General features: G+C 40.1%; 1 protein-coding gene across 2 annotated transcripts in view; it reads left to right on the top strand.

The window, feature by feature from the left end:
• The window catches only part of heg1 (heart development protein with EGF-like domains 1), a 68,792-nt gene extending 49,600 nt beyond the window's left edge, over positions 1-19,192 (top strand). The window contains exons 8-14 of one of the 2 annotated variants that reach the window (XM_061879894.1): positions 5,261-5,439; positions 8,950-9,084; positions 9,144-9,186; positions 9,260-9,297; positions 9,378-9,465; positions 18,702-18,879; positions 18,967-19,192. In XM_061879894.1, the coding sequence (XP_061735878.1) occupies positions 5,261-5,439; positions 8,950-9,084; positions 9,144-9,186; positions 9,260-9,297; positions 9,378-9,465; positions 18,702-18,879; positions 18,967-19,110 (805 nt within the window). In that variant the 3' untranslated portion in view covers positions 19,111-19,192. Of the gene's footprint in view, positions 1-5,260; positions 5,440-8,949; positions 9,085-9,143; positions 9,187-9,259; positions 9,298-9,377; positions 9,466-18,701; positions 18,880-18,966 lie in introns of those variants that run through there. The other variant, XM_061879895.1, reaches the window with a different exon arrangement.
• Positions 19,193-19,670: the final 478 nt, after the last annotated feature.

Raw genomic sequence — 19,670 nt, 5'->3', positions numbered from 1 at the left:
TAAAGTGCACTTTTGTGCATGATGTCACTAAGATGACGTATCAAAACAACACCAAATTAAAGTGCACTTTTTGTACAGAACGCCGATACAATAGTTTAAGACGAATAAAGTGCACTTTTGTGCATGATGTCACTAAGATGACGTATCAAAACAACACCAAATTAAAGTGCACTTTTTGTGCAGAACGCCGCTACAATAGTTAAAGAAAAATAAAGTGCACTTTTGTGCATGATGTCACTAAGATGACGTATCAAAACAACACCAAATTAAAGTGCACTTTTTGTGCAGAACGCCGCTACAATAGTTAAAGACAAATAAAGTGCACTTTTGTGCATGATGTCACTAAGATGACGTATCAAAACAACACTAAATTCAAGTGCACTTTTAGTACAGAACGCCACTACAATAGTTTAAAACAAATAAAGTGCACTTTTGTGCATGATGTCATTAAGATGACATATCAAAACAACACTAAATTAAAGTGCACTTTTTGTACAGAATGCTGCTACAATAGTTTAAAACAAATAAAGTGCACTTTTGTGCATGATGTCATTAAGATGACATATCAAAACAACACTAAATTAAAGTGCACTTTTTGTACAGAACGCCACTACAATAGTTTAAAACAAATAAAGTGCACTTTTGTGCATGATGGCATTAAGATGACATATCAAAACAACACTAAATTAAAGTGCACTTTTTGTACAGAATGCTGTTACAATAGTTTAAAACAAATAAAGTGCACTTTTGTGCATGATGTCACTTAAGATGACGTATCAAAACAACACTAAATTAAAGTGCACTTTTTGTACAGAACGCCGCTACAATAGTTTAAAACCAATTAAGTGCATTTTTGTGAATGATGTCACACAAGATATATTTCAATAAGTGTAAAAAAAAAATGAGCTGCATAATAGGAAATCAAATAGTGTATGTCCTTCACTATGTGGTAGGTTCCTGCGGACATTATCTCCTTCTGTTGTTGACTATTTTTTTCAAACGGTGTTGATGTGGAAATGGTTGCCTCGGCATTTTGTGAACGTGGCAACGAACGTAAATGTTGACATGCAGAGTTTCAAGCACTCCTCGTTCTCTAGCGGGTTACTTTTGAAATGATGCTACAAATTAATAGTTGGTGCTACTTTTTGTAGCAATGCTTCTGCCGCATACTTGACACATTACGGTTGTCTGTTCAACATATTCCCGCTTGAAGCCAAACCACCGCCAGACGATGGAACCCCTGCTGTTTTTCTTGGGAATTAATTCTTCCTTAATTTGTTACCAGATTCGAACCTTCTTTCTGTCGTATTACTACTCGCACCACTCCACAGTATGTGACGTATTTAAGAAGGTGCGCTTGTTTTAAGTCTCTGTGAGAAGGAGAGACAGGAAAGAGTGGGACGAGCCTGTAGTGTAATGCCCGCAGCTAAAAGCAACTGCGTGAAAATGTATACTCCAATATCACAATATAGTCATTTTGTATATCGCACAGAGACATGTATTGAGTATATTCCATATATCGCCCAGTCCTAGCGTGAAACTAGAATATCAACTGATGCAAAGCCGTGTCATCGACACTCACAAGTATAAAAGTACTTTTTTAAAGTAATCATTTCTTACTGCGAGCATGAAAAAAAAAAATCATTACACAATTGTGTTTCATAATTAAAACGGATGACAGGGTGTACCCTGCCTTCCGCCCGATTGTAGCTGAGGTAGGCGCCAGCAACCCCGAAAGGGAATAAGCGGTAGAAAATGGATGGATGGATGGACAGCCAAATGGACTTTGCTGTTTTATCTTCAATGAAACAATAGAAAATATGTATTCACAGTAAACTGACATTTAAATTTCTAACAATTTTCAATAGAAATAGTTCATGCACATTTAGATGAATTCTTCAAAATTACAATTCAAACATACTGTATATGCATGCATGTGCACTAATTGACTAAAAGAGCACGCACTTGGCGCGATGAGGTCATGTTGTCGATGGGAAAATGCATTTTTAGACCATACGATTTACCTGAGCGGCTTGGAGACCCCGAGAGTAACAAGCGGTTGCCTTGTTGCCTTTCCATTAAGAAAAATAAATTACTTTTCAGTATACCGTATTTCCTTGAATTGGAGGAGGCTGATTTCAATTCCGGTAATTTGAAATCGCATAAAGGAAAGAAGATTAAGAGCTATTCAGTAGGATTTAAGGTCCAAGCTTACATCACACTCAATTTTTTACTGCATACCTTTGGTAAGTGCCGGAGTGAGAAGAGGTTTTAAAATAATTAGCACATGCTTACTTTTACCGCATGCTTTTGGTAAGCGCAGGCGTGAGAAGAGGTTTTAAATTAGGAAGTACGGTATACTAAAAACTAATTTATATTTCTCATTATGTCAAGATAATGGCACAGGCGTTTACTTCATTTAAGAATATTTTTCAAAATATTGAGCAAAACGATCAGTTTTGTTTTTTCTAACAAGAAAAGTGCGCTTGTTATTAGTGAGAATATACCGTATTTAATATAAGTTGCTCCGGAGTATAAGTCGCACCTGCCGAAAATGCATAATAAAGAAGGAAAAAAAAACATATATAAGTCGCACTTTTGAGGGAAATGTATTTGATAAAATCCAATACAGAGAATAGACATTTGAAAGGCAATTTAAAATAAAAATACAGAATAGTGAACAACAGGCTGAATAAGTGTACGTTATATGAGGCATAAATAACCAACTGAGAAGGTGCCTGCTATGTTAACCTAACATATTATGGTGAGAGTCATTCAAATAACTATAACATATAGTACATGCTATACCTTTACCAAACAATCTGTCACTCCTAATCGCTAAATCCCATGAAATCTTATACGTCTAGTCTCTTACGTGAATGAAGCTAAATAATATTATTTGATATTTTACAATAATGTGGTAATAATTTCACACAAGTCGCTATGTGATTTCTGATCTTTAGTGAGGGCACCAAAGGGACGCGTGTGTGCGATTGTTGTCTTTAATTTTACTTGTGAACACCGTTATGTATTCTAATAGTCTTTTTTTTTTTTCAACTCACAACAATTCCCTCCTTCTTTCCACACTGGTCTGTTGTCTTTTTGGGACTCGTATTGAGTTATCAAAATGTACAAAACGCCTCAAAAAAAACCTAACAGAAAAAGTACACATGCTAAATAAAGCGCTGACTAGCAGTGTTCTGTGCAGCAAGGGACGTGGAGGGCTCCGCCTCTTTAACAATTAGAGATGTCCGATATTGGCTTTTTGGCCGATATTCCGATATTGTCCAACTCGTAATTACCGATTCCGATATCAACTGATACCGTTATATACAGTCGTGGAATTAACACATTATTATTATGCCTAATATTGTTGTGATGCATTAAACAATGTAACAAGGTTTTCCAAAATAAATCAATTCAAGTTATGGAAAAAAATGCCAACATGGTACTGCTATATTTATTATTGAAGTCACAAAGTGCATTATTTTTTTTTAACATGCCTCAGAACAGCAGTTTGGGATTTGGGACATGCTCTCCCTGAGATAATCCTGATACCCACTACAACTATGGAAAATACTTTACTTTGAATTTCACAAAGTGCATTATTTTTTATTTGTTTTAAAAATTCCTCAAAAAAACAGCTACAAAAACAATGAAGGCACACAGAGCTTTAGTCCGGAGTATACTAGAGTAATAAAGTAAACAATAACATAGTCCTCCTTTAGTGCAAGACTGCCTGGTATACTGTATAACAGGGAATTATAAACTGGGCTCAATCTGCCCTGCTCGAACGTATTTGTATGAGTAACACAAATGTGCTGCAAGCTGGTGGTGAGTGCTTGAAGTGGCGTAGCAGTCAGCCAGAGCTTCTGAAATGCTGCGTTGAGACAGGGAACCTTGTTCAATGCCAGCTGCAAAGTGTGCGCCATGCAGGGCAGACTAGCCACACCAAACTCCGCCGTATCTTTTGCCATACTGCGTTGTCCTTGTTTACAACTTGGTGGGTTTTGTTGTATTTTTGTTTTTTCTCGGCGGAGTCTTTAAGCGACAACCGTGTGGTACTACTTTTTACCGTGTTTGCTTTCCATCCATCTTCCGCTTGTATTCCTCGTGTATCTCCTTATGATCCTTGAAGAGATCAAATTGCTCGTATCAAAGGAAGACGTCTTGGTTCCTCCTCGCACAACCACGTTTTTGCAGTCGTTGCAAATTGCCAGTTTTTTTTATCCGTCAGACACATTTTAAAAATAATCCCAAACCATATACATTGTGTCGTTAGTCAATCACCGAGGGAGCTCGCTTGTTCGCCACAGCTACAGCATCGGCAACGATACACTCTTGTTGTTGTTATACTGCGCTCGCGGTGGTTTGATGAGGTCATCAAGCGTCGCCAGAAAACTCCTGTGTTGTGTGTGGGAGAGGGGAGAGGGGAGAGGGGAGAGGGGAGGGGCTGAAGACTGGTGTATGTACTGCTCCGTACAGCGGCGTTTTAAAAAGTCATTAATTTGACTTTTTGAAACATCCATCCATCATCTTCCGCTTATCCAAGGTCGGGTCGCGGGGGCAACAGCCTAAGCAGGGAAACCCAGACTTCCCTCTCCCCAGCCACTTCGTCTAGCTCTTCCCGGGGGATCCCGAGGCGTTCCCAGGCCAGCCGGGAGACATAGTCTTCCCAACGTGTCCAAGGTCTTCCCCGTGGCCTCCTACCGGTTGGACGTGCCCTAAACACCTCCGATAATTTCCGATATTACATTTTAAAGCATTTATTGACATCTTTATTAACAATACTTTGCCCTGCTTTTTGCCTGTAGGCGTGAGACAAAATGAATGAATGAAGCGTTTGGTACACGGAGGCATATTTGGCTCCATAGAGGCGGTTTAGCTCGGTTGGTAGAGCGGCCGTGCCAGCAACTTGAGGGTTGCAGGTTCGATTCCCGCTTCCGCCATCCTAGTCAATGCCGTTGTGTCCTTGAGCAAGACACTTTACCCACCCGCTCCCAGTGCCACCCACACTGGTTTAAATGTTACTTAAATATTGGGTTTCACTATGTAAAGCGCTTTGAGTCGCTAGAGAAAAGCGCTATATAAATATTCACTTCACTTCATGTAAAAGTTTGTGAGTCAAAAAAGTTTGCAAATAATCGAGGTTCCATTGTATATATTTAACGTTTCTGCTTGGTAGAAAATAAATTAATTGAATGAATTTTCATTTGGAAATTGTCAAGATGATGAAATGTTGCTTCAAACCCCCACGCAGATACAACACCCCCTCCAGAGAAGTGGACGGTATTCGTATCTCCGCCGTCAACATGTTCTCTGTCTCCACTGACGTGACCAGCGCTGAAGTCTACAACAGCATTCAGATGTCTTTAAAAAACTGCACTTCTTGGCAGTCCCACTGCCGAGTGGTCCTGCACCACCGACTCACCTACCAGGGTAGGAATGTCACACACCACCTCTGCCACTCAGGACAAAGTTACAAACCCCGTTTGCATATGAGTTGGGGAATTGTGTTAGATGTAAATATAAACGGAATACAATGATTTGCAAATCCTTTTCAACCCATATTCAGTTGAATGCACTACAAAGACAACATATTTGCTGTTCAAACTCATAAACTTTTTTTTTTTTGCAAATAATAATTAACTTAGAATTTCATGGCTGCAACACGTGCCAAATTAGTTGGGAAAGGGCATGTTCACCACTGTGTTACATCACCTTTTCTTTTAACAACACTCAATAAACGTTTGAGAACCGAGGAAACTAATTGTTGAAGCTTTGAAAGTGGAATTCTTTCCAATTCTTGTTTTATGTAGAGCTTCAGTCGTTCAACAGTCCGGGGTCTCCGCTGTCGTATTTTACGCTTCATAATGCACCACAGATTTTCTATGGGAGACAGGTCTGGACTGCAGGCGGGCCAGGAAAGTACCCCCACTCGTGTTGTAACACGTGCTGAATGTGGTTTGGCATTGTCTTGCTGAAATAAGCAGGGGCGTTCATGAAAAAGACGGCGCTTAGATGGCAGCATATGTTGTTCCAAAACCTGAATGTACCTTTCAGCATTAATGGTGCCTTCACAGATATGTAAGTTACCCATGCCTTGGGCACTAATGCACCCCCATACCATCACAGATGCTGACTTTTGAACTTTGCGTCGATAACAGTCCGGATGGTTCACTTCCCCTTTGGTCCGGATGACACAATGTCGAATATTTCCAAAAACATTTTGAAATGTGGACTCGTCAGACCACAGAACACTTTTCCACTTTGCATCAGTCCATCTTAGATGATCTTGGGCCCAGAGAAACCTGCTGCCTTTCTGGATGTTGTTGATAAATGGCTTTCTCTTTGCATAGTAGAGCTTTAACTTGCACTTACAGATGTAGCGACCAACTGTATTTAGTGATAGTGGTTTTCTGAAGTGTTCCTGAGCTCATGTGGTGATATCCTTTAGAGATTGATGTCGGTTTTTGATACACTGCCGTCTGAGGGATCGAAGGTCACGGTCATTCAGTGTTGGTTTCCGGCCATGCCGCTTACGTGGAGTGATTTCTCCAGATTTTCTGAAACTTTTGATGATATTATGGACCGTAGATGTTGAAATCCGCAAATTTCTTGCAATTGCACTTTGAGAAACGTTGTTCTTAAACTGTTTGACTATTTGCTCGCACAGTTGTGGACAAAGGGGTGTACCTCGCCCCATCCTTTCTTGTGAAAGACTGAGCATTTTTTGGGAAGCTGTTTTTATACCCAATCATGGCACCCACCTGTTCCCAATTAGCCTGCACACCTGTGGGATGTTCCAAATAAGTGTTTGATGAGCATTCCTCAACTTTATCAGTATTCATTGCCCCCTTTCCCAACTTCTTTGTCACGTGTTGCTGGCGTCAAATTCCAAAGTTAATGACTATTTGCAAAAAAAAAATGTTTATGAGTTTGAACATCAAATATGTTGTCTTTGTAGCATATTCAAGTGAATATGGGTTGAAAAGGATTGTATTCTGTTTATATTTACATCTAACACAATTTCCCAACTCATATGAAAACAGGATTTGTACATCACACACCACCTCTGCCACTCTGGACATAGTGACATCACACACAACTTGAACACACCACTGGTTGTTAGCCACAGGTGTCAAATTTAAGGCCAATGGGGGCCAGGTGTGGCTGGCCCCCATTAATAATGTGGCCTGTCTGATCCTTTTATGTGGTCCACCACATTACTTAAAGCGGTCTGCTGTAATCCGCTACATTATTTTTTATGAGGCCAGTCAAGCCTTTTATGTACCCCACTACATTTTTTTTAAGTGGCCTGTCTGGTCATTTACGTGGCCCGCCACATTATTTTTTAGAGGCCTTTCAGGCCATTTATGTGCCCTACTACATTATTTTTAAAGTGGCCTGTCTGGTCATTTACGTGGCCTGTCAGATCTTTTTATGTGCTCCGCCACGTTATTTTCTGTGGTTTGCCAAATTATTTTATGTAGTCTGCTGTAATCTGCTACATTATTTTTATGTGGCCTATCAGGTCATTTATGTGGCCCGCTACATTATTTTTTATGTGGCCTGTTACATTAATTTTAATGTGGCCCTGCGATTAGGTGCTGACTTGTCCAGGGTGTAACCCGCCTTCCGCCCGATTTAGCTGAGATAGGCACCAGCGCCCCGCACGACCCCAAAGGGAATAAGTGGTAGGAAATGGATGGATGGTTGAATGGGTGGTGCCTGTTAGGCCATTTATGTTCCCCACTACATTATTTTTAAAGTGGCCTGTCTGGTCATTTATGTGGCCTTTAAGATCATTTTAAGTGACCCGTAATCTGTAATCTGCTACTTTATTCTTATGTGGCCTGTCAGGCCATTTATGTGGCCCGCTAGATTTTTTTAAATCGGCCTGTCTGATCAATTTTGGCCTGCTTCATTATTAACCCGTAATCTGTAATCTGCTACTTTATTCTTATGTGGCCTGTCAGGCCATTTATGTGGCCCGCTAGATTTTTTTAATGCGGCCTGTCTGATCAATTTTGGCCTGCTTCATTATTTTTCATTTGGCCAGTCAGATCAATTATGTGCCCTGCTACATTATATTTGGCCTGTCTGGTCGTTTATGTGGCCTATTAGATCATTTTATATGGTCCGCCACATTATTTTGTGGTCCTCCACGTTATTTTATGTGGTCCACCAAATGGTTTTGTGGTCTGCCACGTTATTTTAAGTGGTTTTCCTAGTTTCTTTGTGATCCGCCACATTACTTTATGTGGTCTGCTACATTGTTTTTTTATGGTTTAGGTGGCCTTCCGAATTATTTTACATGGTCTATCATATTATTTTATGTGGTCTGCCACGTTATTTACGTGGCCTGTGAAATGCTGGTGATAATGAGGCACTTTCTGGCTAAATATAATTCTGCGTGTTCTACTCCAGTGGTGTTTAAAGTGCATTCTGGGGGCCAGCTTTACTTTTTTTTTTATTGACTTGATGATATGTTCTGAAAATAAATATAATTCAATATTAATGATGTATATTAGATATAACAATAACAACTATTTGGTGTATCACCTTTAACACCAAAGCTACAATGTTTTATTTTTTCCAAGAGTTTAGCCTGTTGGGATGTACATTGTTTTGATCATCTTTAATGTACAAAATGTATCCAAGTGGCCCCCCAAATACAGAGGTGGCCCTCTTGGAAAAGTTTGGACAACCCTATACCACATTTAAAAAATATTTGATCATGCAAAAGCATGTTTGGGGGTGTTAACAAAAACAGAGCGCCCCTCTGAGTCATAACGGCCCCCAATGGAGTTTGACGCCCTACAAAGAATTTGTTATGATTGTACTTGGCCACTAGAGGGTGCAAAGTACTCCATAATCACCACTGACAGCACGTCTTTCCATACAAAGAAGATGTTACACCTTGTTATTTAACTGCTTGTTTTTCAGTGGAGAGTCTTTGTCTGGCCCAGAAGATTCCGTGCGACGGCGAGCGTTCCGCCTGCTCAGACGTCAACGGCAGCGCCCAGTGCCAGTGTCTGCAGGGCTACTACAAACACGACCCTGACGACCTGTCCTGCTTAGGTAAGCAGACGTCTGCAGGTGTGCACGGTGCTTGTGTGACGCCGGCTTCTTGTCCCCAGAATGTGGCGATGGCTACCGGCTGGAAAATAACACCTGCGTCCCGTGAGTTTCAGTTTGTACTTAAGAGTTTTAGAGCAGGCCTCGTTCTTACTGCAGATTATTTGTCACTTCTCAGGTGCATCTTTGGGTTTGGAGGATTCAACTGTGGGAACTGTAAGTAGTGCAACATTGAGCTGTTGACTTTGGAATAACCTCCAATGAGAGAATGCATCTGCCTTTGTGTGCCCTCACAGTCTACAAGCTGATTGCTGTTGTCGTGTCGCCTGCAGGGGGCGTCCTGCTCCTTATCCTCGTCATCGCGCTCATCGTCACTTGCTGCAAGTGAGATTCATTTTACCTCTACAATGTACCTCCATATCTTGATGTATTTATGGCTCACTTGAAGGGAGTGAGTGACCGACAAAGTATTGGAAACTTTGATGGCTGCAAACTACAACCTCAATGATACTGTAAGCATGGAAGGATAAAGCAATCAAAGGAATACATGTCAAACTGAGTTACAGTACATATTCAATAGATCCTGCAGGCATACCTAATGTTGTGACCTGTTGGGCCAACTGCAGCTCGCAGCTAAATATTTTACAACTCACGGTAAAATACTTAAGAAATACAGCGGGAACCTCAATTTACAATTGTTCTGGAACATGGTTCATAAAGCAAAAAGTTCCCATAGTGAAGCAGAGTTCCTCATAAGAAACGATGTAAACATGAATAATTGGCCCTGAAAAAGTGTTTGTGTAGAGATGTATGTAAATATTTGTGTATATATATATATATATATATGTATATATATATATATATATACACAAAAATTTCGGTTCGGTACGTACCTCGGTTTAGAGGTCACGGTTCGGTTCATTTTCGGTACAGTAAGAAATCGACAAAATATACATTTTTGGGTTATTTATTTACCAAGTTTGTAAACAATGGCTTTATCCTTTTAACATTAGGAACACTATAATAATTCTGTCCACGTTAATCCACATTAAACTGCCTCAAGTTGTTGCTTTGATTAAATAAAATGACAAAACCTTTCTTCTACATATAAAAAGTGCAACATTAAACAGTTTCCATTGAAACTGTTTAATGTCAACTCATCATGCTTAATTTATTACAGCATTTGGGAAGCCAGTAGTTGACTTTTATTATGTAAATTTTGTATTTTTATCAACATGTGATAGCAGGGACCCTGCTATTCAAAACTAGGCTGCTACATTACTAATGATTCATGTAACTTTTGCTGAAAAATAGTACAATTGCAATAGGAGAGATTATTCATCCCTAAACACAATGGAGTTCAATGAAATAACAGACAGACAGGGCTTTGGTGCCCCTAAAACACGCACACACACTCACACACACATAGAAAAATGAGCTAACGTTACGCTAAAAGCTAATTAGCCTTCATCTCAAGCCTATACTGTGAGCGAGCTGAGCTGCAGTTTAAGTTTCTAGAAGGTCAACGGGCTCATAGTGATGTTAGTAATAGTTGTGACTGGGAAGTGTTTTAGTATAATTTGGGTAGAGTGCGCTGCCTCCCTGCTAGACGAATATCTGCTCGACGCTAAAGCATTGACTACATCGCTCTTGAAGTCTGAATACGCACTGCTGATTGGCTTTGTATGTAACCAATCAGTTGGTTGTGTGGGCGGGACAATGAGGCAGAGGCAGAAAGCAGAGCAGCTTGTGAAGACTTCTGCTTCCGAACTCGTTCGATATGCCCGCGTGCCGAACAGAAACCCCCGTACCGAAACGGTTCGATACAAATACACGTACCGTTACACCCCTAATATATATATTTATATATACACACATATATGTATGTATGCATGTGTGTGTGTGTGTGTGTATATATATATATATATATATATATATGTATGTATGTATGTATGTATGTGTATATATATATATATATATATATATATATGTATGTATGTATGTATGTATATGTGTGTATATATGTACATATATATGCATATATATATCATCATAGGTATCCGTCCGTCAGTAGTGACGATGGGTTGCGTGTGGGGGAGTTCATTCTTTCTTGCAGCGGCGGCTGTGGCTGTACAGCCCCACTCTGGAGTGACAATCTCTGGTGCAGTTGGCGCAGACGTATGGGGAGGGTTCTGACACAGGAGCAGGTCCCGCGTCACGCAGTTTCCGCTTTTTGTCTCCTCGCCTACAACAGGGAGATATGCTTCTCCTCAGCATGGCGGGTTCCTGTGGCAACAGTCTTCCTCCCAGTTGTGGTGGTTGATGTCTGCCAGTTTCATGTCACGTTTGCACACGTCCTTGAAACGCAGTCGGGGGCGACCAAGGGGTCTGGAGCCTGTTGACAATTCGCCGTACAGGACAGCTCTGGGGAGCCGGCTGGGGTCCATCCTGTGGACATGGCCAAGCTATCTCAGGCGGCGTTGGCTGAGCATGGTGAACAGGCTGGTGGAGTGAGCACGATCTAGGACTTCCATCTTGGGAACTTTGTCCTGCTATGAGATTCCCAGGATGCGGCGAAGACAGCGCAGGTGGAAGCTGTTCAGCTGTTTCTCATGTCTGGTGTAGGTGGTCCAGGCCTCGCTGCCATACATCAGTGTGCTAATGACGCAGGCTTGGTAGACCTGGAGTTTAGTGCGCGTGGATAGCTGGTTGTTCGACCATACTCTTTTGGACAGCCTGGCCATCACTGCGGCGGCTCTCCCAAGCCGGATGGAACATATATATATATATATATATATATATATATGTTTATATATATATATATAACATTGGGAACACTATAATAATTCTGCCCATGTTAATCCACATTAAACTGCCTCAAGTTGTTGCTTTGATTAAATAAAATGAAAAAACCTTTCTTCTACATATAAAAAGTGTAACATTAAACAGTTTCCATTGAAACTGTTTCAAGTCAACTCATCATGCTTAATTTATTACAGCATTTGGGAAGCCAGTAGTTGACTTTTATTAAGTAAATGTTGTATTTTTATCAACATGTGATAGCAGGGACCCTGCTATTCAAAACTAGGCTGCTACATTACTAATGATTCATGTAACTATCGCTGAAAAATAGTACAATTGCAATAGGAGAGACTATTCATCCCTAAACACAATGGAGTTCAATGAAATAACAGACAGACAGGGCTTTGCTGCCCCTAAAACACGCACACACACTCACACACACATAGAAAAATGAGCTAACGTTACGTTAAAAGCTAATTAGCCTTCATCTCAAGCCTATATATATATATATATGTACATATATATATATATATATACATACACACATATGCATGTATGCATGTGTGTATGGATATATATGTATACTGTATAAATATATACATATATATATGTACATATGTGTGTATATATGTACATATGTATATATATGTGTATATATGTACATATGTATGTACATGTGTGTATATATGTACATATATGTATATAGTTGTGTGTATATATATCTATATGTATGTATGTATAGATGTAAATATTTGTGTGTATATACTGTATATGTAGATTTGTGCATATATATGTACATATGCATATGTATATGTGTGTATATACATATACTTATAGATATATACATATCTATATGTATATATATATATGAACATGTATATATGTACAAATGTATGTGGATATATATGTAGTGTGTGTATATATATATATATGTATATATATTTATAGATGTGTGTATATATATATATATATGCACATGTGTATATATGTGTATATATATATATGTACATATGTGTATATATACTGTATGTACATATGTGTCTGTATGTATGTACATATGTATATGTACGTACACACATATATATATATATATATATATATATATACTGTGTGTATATATGTGTATGTGTGTACGTATATACATATGTACATATATACAGACACATGTACATACAGTATATATGTGTGTGTCGACGAATAAAAAATAAATTAAGTGTTCGCACTGAAAAGTTTGCAAAGGACGGGTTTGTAAATTGAGGTTTCACTGTAATTTAAAACTGCTGTTAATATTAAACTAACTTCCAAAGTGGAATAACAGAGCAGGTAAATGTAACAAGAATAAATGTTGACACTAATAACACAGAGCTGACATGCAGCCTGTTTTTTTCTTTTCCAAAAAATCCATATTATAGGAAAAAAATGAAAAATATCCAAGTGGTCCCCGCATGATCATTATTCAGTGTGTCCCTCATGATTCACACAGTACCAGTCAAAAGTTTGCACGTGTTCTCATGCTATCAACGGTGACGGCGTGTCAAAATCTAATTTAATATTAAATATTAGAGATGTCTGATAGTACCGGACTGCCGATATTATCGGCCGATAAATGCTTTAAAATACAATTTCGGAAATTATCTGTATCTGTTTCAAAAAGTAAAATGTATGACTTTTTAAAATGCCACTGTATGGAGCGGTACACGGACGTAGGGAGAAGTACAGAGCGCCAATAAACCTTAAAGGCACTGCTTTGCATGCCGGCACAAACACATAATATCTACAACTTTGCACACACACACACGCACACAAGTGAATGCTCCAAACCATTCAAGCATTCATGACTTGGTCAACAGCCATACAGGTCACACTGAGGGTGGCCGTATAAACAACTTTAACACTGTTACAAATATGCACCACACTGTGAACCTACACCAAACAATAATGACAAACACATTTCGGGAGAACATCTGCACCGTAACATGACAGAACAAATACCCAAATCTCTTGCAGCACTAACTCTTCCGGGATGCTATAATATACTCTCAGGGAGAGTATGTTTTAAATTCCAAGCTGCCGTTTTTAAGTATGTAAAAAAAAAAAAAAAATGCACTTTGTGACTTCAATAATAAATATGGCAGCGCCATGTTGGCACTTTTTTTTTCCATAACTTGAGTTGGTTTTATTTTGGAAAACCTTGTCACATTGTTTAATGCATCCAGCGGGGCATCACAACAAAATGAAGCATAGTAATGTGTTCATTCCACGACTGTATATATCCGTATCGGTTGATATCGGAATCAGTAATTAAGAGTTGGACAATATCAGATATCGGCAAAAAAGCCATTTGCGGACATCTCTAGTAAATATTACTATTATATGTTTATAAACTGTTGATGTAGTTGTGTTGTTGTTGTAAAAGTACAACAAAGGCCGATACACACTGAAATTAAAAGTGTCACCAACGCAGTCACCAATGAATAGCTCAATTGGTAGAGTGGCCGTGTCAGCAACTTGAGGGTTCCAAGTTCGATCCCCGCTTTTGCCATCCTAGTCACTTCCGTTGGGTCCTTGGGCAAGAGACTTTACCCACCTGCTCACAGTGCCACCCACACTGCTTTAAATGTAATGAGACGGTCTCCTGATAACTCCACTATGAACTGGACTCTCACAATATTATCCTAGATCCACTGTGGCCTGGACTCTCACTATTATGTTAGATCCACTATGGACCGGACTCCCACACTTTTATGTTGAGCCACTATGGAATGGACTCTCATTATTATGTGAGATCCTCTTTGGACTGGACTCTCACACTATTATGTTAGGTCCACTATGGACTGGACTCTCACACTATTATGTTAGATCCACTATGGACTGGACTCTCACTATTATGTTAGATCCACTATGGACTGGACTCCCACACTATTATGTTGAGCCACTATGGACTGGACTCTCATTATTATGTTAGATCCACTATGGACTAAACTCTCACACTATTATGTTAGATCCACTATGGACTGGACTCTCACTATTATGTTAGATCCACTATGGACTGGACTCACACTACTATGTTAGAGCCACCATGGACTGGACTCTCACACTATTATGTTAGATCCACTGTGGCCTGGACTCTCACTATTATGTTAGATCCACTATGGACCGGACTCCCACACTTTTATGTTGAGCCACTATGGAATGGACTCTCATTATTATGTGAGATCCTCTTTGGACTGGACTCTCACACTATTATGTTAGGTCCACTATGGACTGGACTCTCACACTATTATGTTAGATCCACTATGGACTGGACTCTCACTATTATGTTAGATCCACTATGGACTGGACTCCCACACTATTATGTTGAGCCACTATGGACTGGACTCTCATTATTATGTTAGATCCACTATGGACTAGACTCTCACACTATTATGTTAGATCCACTATGGACTGGACTCTCACTATTATGTTAGATCCACTATGGACTGGACTCACACTACTATGTTAGATCCACCATGGACTGGACTCTCACACTATTATGTTAGATCCACTGTGGCATGGACTCTCACTATTATGTTAGATCCACTATGGACCGGACTCCCACACTTTTATGTTGAGCCACTATGGACTGGACTCTCATTGTTATGTTGGATCCACTATGGACTGGGCTCTCACTATTATGTTAAATCCACTATGGACTGGACTCTTACACTATTATGTGAGATCCACTATGGACTGGACTCTTACACTATTATGTTAAATCCACTATGGACTGGACTCTCACTATTATGTTAGATCCACTATGGACTGCACTCCCACTATTATGTTAGATCCACTAAGCACCGGACTCCCACACTATTATTTTAGATCCACTATGGACTCGACTCTCACTCTTATGTTAGATCCACTATGGACTGGACTCTTACTATTATGTAAGATCCACTTTGGACTGGACTCTCACTCTTATGTTAGATCCACTATGGACTGGACTCTCACTCTTATGTTAGATCCACTATGGACTGGACTCTCTATTATGTTAAATCCACTATGAACTGGACTCTCACTATTATGTGAGATCCATTATGGACTGGACTCTTACACTATTATGTTAGATCCACTATGGACTGGACTCTCACTATTATGTGAGATCCACTATGGACTGGACTCTCACACTATTATGTTAGGTCCACTATGGACTGGACTCTCACACTGTTATGTTAGATCCACTATGGACTGGACTCCCACGCTATTATGTTGAGCCACTATGGACTGGACTCACTCTACTATGTTAGATCCACTATGGACTGGACTCTCACTATTATGTTGGATCCACTATGGACTGGACTCACACTACTATGTTAGATCCACCATGGACTGGACTCTCACACTATTATGTTAGATCCACTATGGACCGGACTCTCACTATTATGTCAGATCCACTATGGACCGGACTCCCACACTTTTATGTTGAGCCACTATGGACTGGACTCTCATTATTATGTTGGATCCACTATGGACTGGGCTCCCACTATTATGTTAAATCCACTATGGACTGGACTCTTACACTATTATGTGAGATCCACTATGGACTGGACTCTTACACTATTATGTTAGATCCACTATGGACCGGACTCCCACACTATTATGTTAGATCCACTAAGGACTGGACTCTCACTCTTTTGTTAGATCCACTATGGACTGGACTCTCACTCTTATGTTAGATCCACTTTGGACTGGACTCTCTATTATGTTAAATCCACTATGAACTGGACTCTCACTATTATGTGAGATCCATTATGGACTGGACTCTTACACTATTATGTTAGATCCGCTATGGACTGGACTCTCACTATTATGTGAGATCCACTATGGACTGGACTCTCACACTATTATGTTAGGTCCACTATGGACTGGACTCTCACACTATTATGTTAGATCCACTATGGACTGGACTCTCATTATTATGTTAGATCCTCTATGGACTAGACTCTCACACTATTATGTTAGATCCACTATGGACTGGACTCTCACTATTATGTTAGATCCACCATGGACTGGACTCTCACACTATTATGTTAGAGCCACTTTGGACCGGACTCTCACTATTATGTTAGATCCACTATGGACCGGACTCCCACACTTTTATGTTGAGCCACTATGGACTGGATTCTCATTATTATGTTGGATCCACTATGGACTGGGCTCTCAGTATTATGTTAAATCCACTATGGACTGGACTCTTACACTATTATGTTAGATCCACTAAGGACCGGACTCCCACACTATTATTTTAGATCCACTATGGACTGGACTCTCACTATTATGTAAGATCCACTATGGACTGGACTCTCTTTTATGTTATATCCACTATGGACTGGACTCTTACTATTATGTGAGATCCACTTTGGACTGGACTCTCACTCTTATGTTAGATCCACTATGGACTGGACTCTCACTCTTATGTTAGATCCACTATGGATTGGACTCTCTATTATGTTAAATCCACTATGAACTGGACTCTCACTATTATGTGAGATCCATTATGGACTGGACTCTTACACTATTATGTTAGATCCACTATGGACTGGACTCTCACTATTATGTGAGATCCACTATGGACTGGAATCTCACACTATTATGTTAGGTCCACTACGGACTGGACTCTCACACTATTATGTTAGGTCCACTATGGACTGGACTTCCACACTATTATATTGAGCCACTATGGACTGGACTCTCATTATTATGTTAGATCCACTATGGACTGGACTCTCACTATTATGTTAGATCCACTATGGACTGGACTCTCACACTATTATGTTAGATCCACTATGGACTGGACTCTCACTATTATGTTAGATCCACTATGGACCAGACTCTCATTATTATGTTGGATCCACTATGGACTGGGCTCTCACTATTATGTTAAATCCACTATGGACTGGACTCTTACACTATTATGTGAGATGCACTCTGGACTGGACTCTCACACTATTATGTTAGGTCCACTATGGACTGGACTCACACTATTATGTTAGATCGTCTATGGACTGGACTCTCACTATTAAGTTAGATCCACTATGGACCGGACTCCCACACTATTATGTTGAGCCACTATGGACTGGACTCTCATCATTATGTGAGATCCACTATGGACTGGACTCTCATTATTATGTGAGACCCACTATGGACTGGACTCTCACACTATTATGTTAGATCCACTATGGACTGGACTCTCTCTATTATGTTAGATCCACTATGGACTGGACTCTCTATTATGTTATATCCACTATAGACTGGACTCTCACTATTATGTTAGATCCACTATGGACTGGACTCTCACTATTATGTCAGATCCACTATGGACTGGACTCTCATTATTATGTTAGATCCACTATGGACTGGACTCTCTCTATTATGTTAGATCCAATATGGACTGGACTCTCACTATTATGTCAGATCCACTATGGACTGGACTCTCACTATTATGTCAGATCCACTATGGACTGGACTCTCACTATGTTATGTCAGACCTGCTCGACGTCCATTGCATCCGGTCTCCCATAGAGGGTGGGGGAGGGGTTTCCCACATTTGCGGTCCTCTCCAAGGTTTCTCATAGCCATTCTCATCAACGTCCTACTGGGTTGTGAGTTTTTCCTTGCCCTTACATGGGTGCTGATCTTCGGATGTTGTTGTGGCCTGTGCAGCCCTTTGAGACACTTGTGATTTAGGGCTATATCGATAAACATTGATTGATTGATCGATTCTAATGCTTTTTAACTCAATGCACGCAAGTATAACGAGGAGTATTTCCCCCTTCCAGGAGGGATAAGAACGACATCAACAAGATCATCTTCAAGAGCGGAGACCTTCAGATGTCTCCGTACGCCGACTTCCCCAAGAGCAACCGCATCTCCACGGAGTGGGGGCGGGAGACCATAGAGATGCAGGAGAACGGCAGCACCAAGAACCTTCTGCAGATGACCGACATTTACTATTCCGTAAGACTTCCCCAGTCTCACATCTCTCTCCACGGCACCACGAGAGCGTGATGTTTTATTTGTATTTTATTATTATTATTATTGCAGCCCGCGCTACGGAACTCTGACTTGGAGAGAAACGGCCTGTACCCGTTCACAGGTCTGCCGGGGTCTCGCCACTCCTGCATCTACCCCGCCCAGTGGAACCCGTCTTTCGTCAGCGACGATTCCCGGCGAAGAGACTACTTCTAACCCGGGAAGTATTCTTGCACCCTCGCAGTCATTGAGTACTTGTGACTTCAGATTACTAAAGTGCACTCTTTTGCAAGTCAAATGTGGCCTGAGAGGCTTGCAGCGCCTTTGCATGGCTCCAACTCATTTCCCTCAACGGACTACTAAATGCAAACTATTGCTATGCTGAAGTATATATATTTAATATATATATATACACATATATATAGAAGTTTGAAAGCATTGATTGAAAATGCTTTTCTTAAAACCACTACATTGAAAGGAGAATTGCACTTTTTTGTCTATCATTCACAATCCTTATGGAAGAAAAGAGTACATTGTTGGTTTCTTTATGCATTCTAAAACATAAATAAACGCTAGCAAAAGTCAGCTAACAACGGAGTTTATGGGCGCTCTTACAATAACATTGTTTTATACACACTCCGTAAGTATATATACACACCACATTTTTTGGAGTATAAGTCGCTCCGGAGTATAAGTCGCACCTGCCGAAAATGCGTAATAAAGAAGGAAAAAAACATATAAGTCGCACTGGAGTAGAAGTTGTGAGAGGCGACGGG

Source organism: Nerophis ophidion, linkage group LG19, assembly GCF_033978795.1.
Source record: "Nerophis ophidion isolate RoL-2023_Sa linkage group LG19, RoL_Noph_v1.0, whole genome shotgun sequence".
NCBI classification, from domain to species: Eukaryota; Metazoa; Chordata; class Actinopteri; order Syngnathiformes; family Syngnathidae; genus Nerophis; species Nerophis ophidion.
The sequence above is the reverse complement of the archived record's forward strand: the minus strand, read 5'-3'. Positions and strand labels throughout refer to the sequence as shown.